Raw genomic sequence first — 6,576 nt, forward strand, 5'->3', positions numbered from 1 at the left:
CACGGGTTAGTCAGAGCCAGATCACCACCGCCGTTTGGCTCTCACACCCCCTGGTCCCCCACGACTAGCTGTTGAGTCTGGGACTGAACCTCGCTCTCCCCCACTGCTTCCCTGACCTTCTCTGAGTTCCCCCCAAAGGGAAGAGTCATTTCTCCCAGTTTCCTTCGTCCTCTGTTCTCCTGCGTCCCTCACCCCGACTCTACCAGTGTCTCCCCTGCCCTCACAGAACGATATCCCCATCTCCACGTGGAACTTGGGGTCTTGTTTGTTTTAATTTGCCAGAGGGCACATGCTCTCACCAGACGAGGCAGAGCGAGTGAGGGGAAAGAAAGCTTGCCGGTCCCTGCCATCCCTCCCCTCTACCCTCTGCTCAGGGTCCTGGGCAGGCAAGCACAGGCACTGATGCGTATTCGAGCTGCCGTTTCCAGAACTCAGACCACGCAGCCCACCACGTGGAATCCGGCTACCTCAACCACCTGGCCACCTGCTGGTCCCCATCTGGAGTTCTCAGAAGTCTCCGCCCACGGTGACCAACTCCCTAGGACAAGTCTCCTCCTACTTCACAAAGAGCCCCCTCTCCCAGCCAGCCTCGCTGGGATGTTCATTCTTGTGTGCATTTATTTTCTTTTCTTTCTTTTTTTTTTTCTTAAGAGTGTTTTTGCCTTAGGGCATGTGTGCTCACAGAAGAGAGAGAGACATAGGGGCCAGCAGGAGATGTGGCGTTTGAGGGCATTGAACTCCCACGTGGTTGACTGCAGTTCGAGCCCTGGACCTGGTGGCTTGCTTTCTCACTTCTCCTCTCTTTCTCTTGCTCTGTCTCTCTCTGGTCAAATTAAAGTAAATAAATGAAGTTAAATAAAGTAACTCTTTTTAAAAGAGAGAGAGAGAGAAACAGACAGTGAGAAGGAACGTGAGAATCACCCTCCAGGGAGGATGGCCACTTTGCAACCTCTTCTCCATTCTCTTTCCAGGATCTTGGCCACACACACACACACACACACACACACACACACACACACTCCCGGTATGAGTTTTAAGCTACCAGGTCCCGGACTGTAACCACAGTTGACCATGTGGGAGTCCAGAGACATAATCGCTAAGCCATCTGCTGGTCCCCTTACGTTTATTTCTGCTGTTGCTCCCTAGGGCCATGATGGGATGAGCAGCTTGTAGCAGAGAACTGCAGACGGCTTGGAAGAAGTGGTCTAAAAAGGCCAGGGCCAGCCTCTCACACAGGGCCGTGTGGGGACAGCTGGGTGACAAGAAATGAAGAGGACAGGAAAGGTAGGGAAGGAAATGCCCTCCACTAATTTTCCAGGATTTCTTTGTGATTGTTTCTTTTCTCGTTCCTTTTTACTTTTTCTTCCTTAAACAAACGAAACATGTTCCCACGGTTTCTAGAAAAGTCTTGCCAAAATAGTCTTTTACCCTTGAAAGCAGTGGTGTGTGGTGAGGTAAGTGGGCATGAAGAGGGCCAACCTAAGAGGAGTAAATAGGTTGTTTGTACTCTATCTTTTTTATTTTGCTTTTTCCAAATCCTCCCATTCCCATCTTTCCCCAAAACCTGCCTTAGTGCAATTTTTCGTCTTTCTTCTTTCCTCCGTTAAAGCTCTGCTCTTTGCAAGGTTTTTACCTTCAAAAGCTGATGAAAGCAAGTGGGCCCGTCCCTCTCTCCTGCAGCAGCTAGCTGGGCGACACTGCAGGCTCCCAGGGCACCTGGCCCGACGCACCCTCTGCAGGAACCTCCAGCCAGCCTCCCTGCCCCGGTTCTGTTCTTCTGATCCCTGCCTGTGTGTGCATGTCCGAAATCCCCTGATCTAAACAGAGAGGAAGCTGGGAGACCACGGCCTAGGGAAAGGGGAACTCAGCCTTGATCCTGGAGCTCCCTCTGCTTTTCAAACCAGAGCTGCAGCCTCCCAGGCTGAAAGCCCTTCATCCAAGGCTGCTGGGGAGGATGAAGGAATAGGGGATTTCACCCATTGCTCAGTGCTCATTTTCAGCCAAAGGGGGTGTTTCAGAATTTCCAGGGAAGTCATGTGGTTTGTGGGAAAAGGAGATTAATACTAAGAGGAGGGCCCGTCCACAACCTTGTTGGTAAGGCAGCTGGATCCCACATGGCCATGGGCGATTCGAATTCCAGACTCAGCAGCTTGAGAAAAAAGGAAAAGCTGAACCTTTTTTTTTTTTTTTCTTTGAGAGGTTTTTCACTATAGGGCGCATGCGCTCCCCTGACAGACAGCGAGAGACAGAGAGACAGAAAGCGAGAAATCACCCCCCAGGGGGATGGCCACGCCGCAATCCCTTCTCCTCCATTCTCCTCTCAGGATCTTGGGCATGCACACACACGCACCTGGTGTGAGTTTAAGACACCGAGTCCCTGACTCGAACCAGTGTCGACTACCTGGGAGTCCAGTGACATAGCCATTATGCCAACTGCTGGTCCCAAAGCTGTATGTGTTTTAAAATTCAGCATTTTACAGATTCTAGACCCAGGACAGAAAAGGCCCTGCCATTGTCCAGGTCACTGTGAGAAGTGAACATGGAGGATCGCACAGCAGGGAGGTTCCTATGGGCCACGCCCACGTGTGGTCCACGTAACATCTACTCATGTTCCCACAGTCTAGATACTCAACCACAGACCACACAACTGCAGTGCATGCGCCCAGAAAGCGAAGGTTTGGGGAGCAGTTACTCGTCTCTACCACAAACCCTGCTATAACCCATAATTACCCAGCCTGTGGACACAAACGGGGTCCCATTAACATTCCTCTGGCTCTGCCCCCACCGAACCACCCACATACGGGGAACTCCAGCCTTGTGTTTCTCTCTTGTCCAGTCACCCAGCAGCGCTCAGCAGCACCATCTGCTGGACAGAGCCCCCTGCTGTTACACAGAAAAACTGCCCAGGAATGGGAGAGAAAGAAAATACCACCTCCTCTTTGGGGTTATTCTTCTTAGGGAGTACTGAGGCAGTGGGAAAATCCCCCGAATGCCTCACAGAGTTTTCAGTGACAGGATCCCTGTATTTTTACCTCAATCCTGCAGGATCCAGATATGAATTCCTCTGGACTGAGGTGAAAACCACATTGACGGACAGGTAGGGAACATATGCTTTGAATATCAGTCGGCCCATAAATGCTCCCAGGTGTATCTGTCATGTCCCAGGCTCTGTGCTAGGCTCCACAAGTAGAGCATTGACAAAGGGGACACAGGACGTGCCCTCACAGAGTTGCAGTCCAGCACAGTCAGAGGTCAGCTCCAGCCCTGGGATTCTGCTAAGCTGAGCTTATCCTGACAGGTCCCTTCTTCCTTTTGGGCGAGACCTAGCCCAGGAGGCCCCTTATGCAAATACTCAATAGATTATCGGTAAACCCACCTCACCCGGTTACCAGAGACAGGTGATATGTCAGAATCCCAAGCCAGGCTGGGACCACTGCCCTCAGCCCCCACTACTCTGGTGAAACCATCAGAAAGGACGGAAAATACATCAAAGCAGAGTCTATGAATGAGTGGCATGTAGCCAAACCTGGCCAGCAAACGTGTTTGGTTTATCTTCTATGGTACCGGATTATACAACAGCCTTGATCCTGGAGCTCCCTCTGCTTTTCAAACCAGAGCTGCAGCCTCCCAGGCTGCAAGCCCTTCATCCAAGGCTGCTGGGGAGGATGAAGGAATAGGGGATTTCACCCATTGCTCAGTGCTCATTTTCAGCCAAAGGGGGTGTTTCAGAATTTCCAGGGAAGTCATGTGGTTTGTGGGAAAAGGAGATTAATACTAAGAGGAGGGCCCGTCCACAACCTTGTTGGTAAGGCAGCTGGATCCCACATGGCCATGGGCGATTCGAATTCCAGACTCAGCAGCTTGAGAAAAAAGGAAAAGCTGAACCTTTTTTTTTTTTTTTCTTTGAGAGGTTTTTCACTATAGGGCGCATGCGCTCCCCTGACAGACAGCGAGAGACAGAGAGACAGAAAGCGAGAAATCACCCCCCAGGGGGATGGCCACGCCGCAATCCCTTCTCCTCCATTCTCCTCTCAGGATCTTGGGCATGCACACACACGCACCTGGTGTGAGTTTAAGACACCGAGTCCCTGACTCGAACCAGTGTCGACTACCTGGGAGTCCAGTGACATAGCCATTATGCCAACTGCTGGTCCCAAAGCTGTATGTGTTTTAAAATTCAGCATTTTACAGATTCTAGACCCAGGACAGAAAAGGCCCTGCCATTGTCCAGGTCACTGTGAGAAGTGAACATGGAGGATCGCACAGCAGGGAGGTTCCTATGGGCCACGCCCACGTGTGGTCCACGTAACATCTACTCATGTTCCCACAGTCTAGATACTCAACCACAGACCACACAACTGCAGTGCATGCGCCCAGAAAGCGAAGGTTTGGGGAGCAGTTACTCGTCTCTACCACAAACCCTGCTATAACCCATAATTACCCAGCCTGTGGACACAAACGGGGTCCCATTAACATTCCTCTGGCTCTGCCCCCACCGAACCACCCACATACGGGGAACTCCAGCCTTGTGTTTCTCTCTTGTCCAGTCACCCAGCAGCGCTCAGCAGCACCATCTGCTGGACAGAGCCCCCTGCTGTTACACAGAAAAACTGCCCAGGAATGGGAGAGAAAGAAAATACCACCTCCTCTTTGGGGTTATTCTTCTTAGGGAGTACTGAGGCAGTGGGAAAATCCCCCGAATGCCTCACAGAGTTTTCAGTGACAGGATCCCTGTATTTTTACCTCAATCCTGCAGGATCCAGATATGAATTCCTCTGGACTGAGGTGAAAACCACATTGACGGACAGGTAGGGAACATATGCTTTGAATATCAGTCGGCCCATAAATGCTCCCAGGTGTATCTGTCATGTCCCAGGCTCTGTGCTAGGCTCCACAAGTAGAGCATTGACAAAGGGGACACAGGACGTGCCCTCACAGAGTTGCAGTCCAGCACAGTCAGAGGTCAGCTCCAGCCCTGGGATTCTGCTAAGCTGAGCTTATCCTGACAGGTCCCTTCTTCCTTTTGGGCGAGACCTAGCCCAGGAGGCCCCTTATGCAAATACTCAATAGATTATCGGTAAACCCACCTCACCCGGTTACCAGAGACAGGTGATATGTCAGAATCCCAAGCCAGGCTGGGACCACTGCCCTCAGCCCCCACTACTCTGGTGAAACCATCAGAAAGGACGGAAAATACATCAAAGCAGAGTCTATGAATGAGTGGCATGTAGCCAAACCTGGCCAGCAAACGTGTTTGGTTTATCTTCTATGGTACCGGATTATACAACATTTTAAGGTTTTGGGTTTTTTTTTTTAAAGAATTATTTATTTTATTTTGTTTATTCATCCATTTATTTTAATTTGACCAGAGAGAGACTCAGAGAGAAAGAGGGGGAGAGTGAGAAGGCAAGTCACCAGGTCTGGGACTCGAACTGTGGTCAGCCATGTGGGAGTGTCCAGAGCCTTAACCACCAGGCCACCTGCTGGCCCCACATTTTAAGATTTTATTAGACTTTTCCAGGCGGCTGCTGAAGACGGCAGAGGGGCAGGTCCTGGTGCTCAGTGGCCAAGGCTGTCTCCTGGGCGTCCTCGCGGTGGCCTGGCATCGTAGCCAAGCAGGTGCTGGTCGGTGACAGTCACACGCTATGAGGGCATCGGCATTTCTGGCAATTTCTACAGGATTAAAGGTCCTGGCCTTCCTCCGTCAGCAGATGAGCACCAGTCCCTCCCATGGCGCCAACCACTTCCCCACCCAGCCGCATTTCCTGGCAGGCCGCGCGAGGCATGCTGCTGCTTAAGACCAAGTGCAGTCAGGCCGCCCTGGACCGCCTCAGGGTGAGCTACAGGATCCCGCCCCCTATGGTAAGGAAAAGCGGATGGTGGTGCCCGCTGCTCTCAAGGCTGTACGACTGAAGCCTACAAGAAAGTTTGCCTACTTGGGGCACCCAGCTCACGAGATCATCTGGGAGTACCAGGCAGTGACGGCCACCCTGAAGGAGGACGAGAAGGAGAAGGCCAAGGAGCACTGCTGGAAGGCGAAACAGTTCGTGAGGTTACGACACAGGCTGGAAAGAATATGGCAAAGAAAACTGGCAAATACACAGAGCTCCTCAAGACCTGTGGACTCCTGGTCTGAGCCCAACAAAGGTGGTGCATGCCTAAAAAATAAAAAGTTTCAAAAATATTTTATTAGTTGCCAACATTAAGAAATAGAAACTGGGGAACAGCAGTGGGCGTAATGGCTATGTCGCTGGACTCCCACGTAGTCGACCACAGTTGGAGTTCCAAACCCAGTGGCTTAAACTCACGCCAGGCGCGTGTGCGTGCGTGCCCACGATCCCGAAAGGAGAATGGAGGGGAAGGGATTGCAGCATGGCCATCCCCCCAGGGGGTGATTTCTCGCTTTCTGTCTCTCTTTCTCTCTCTGTCTTTCTGGCGAGTGCACACGCCCTGTAGCAAAAACCTCTCTGAAGGAAAGAAAGAAATAGAAACTAGAGCCAGATAGTGACAGGGCAGTAAAATGCAACGCTCTTCAAGGCTGACGCCACATGAGAAGATTCCAGGTTCACATCCAAA

At 51.5% G+C, this 6,576-nt stretch overlaps 1 protein-coding gene and 1 pseudogene across 1 annotated transcript in view; one reads left to right on the plus strand and one right to left on the minus strand.

Annotated features, from left to right (window-relative positions):
* The window catches only part of LOC102487452 (complement C1s subcomponent), an 11,448-nt gene extending 8,315 nt beyond the window's left edge, over positions 1 to 3,133 (minus strand). The window contains exon 1 of the mRNA XM_006170840.3: positions 3,033 to 3,133. Coding sequence (XP_006170902.1) covers positions 3,033 to 3,133 — 101 coding nt within the window. The remainder of the gene's footprint in view (positions 1 to 3,032) is intronic.
* A 2,554-nt stretch (positions 3,134 to 5,687) lies between these two features.
* On the plus strand, positions 5,688 to 6,136 carry LOC102496875 (60S ribosomal protein L13a pseudogene; annotated as a pseudogene).
* Positions 6,137 to 6,576: the final 440 nt, after the last annotated feature.

Source organism: Tupaia chinensis, unplaced genomic scaffold (assembly GCF_000334495.1).
Source record: "Tupaia chinensis unplaced genomic scaffold, TupChi_1.0 Scaffold149011_1, whole genome shotgun sequence".
Taxonomy (NCBI): Eukaryota; Metazoa; Chordata; class Mammalia; order Scandentia; family Tupaiidae; genus Tupaia; species Tupaia belangeri.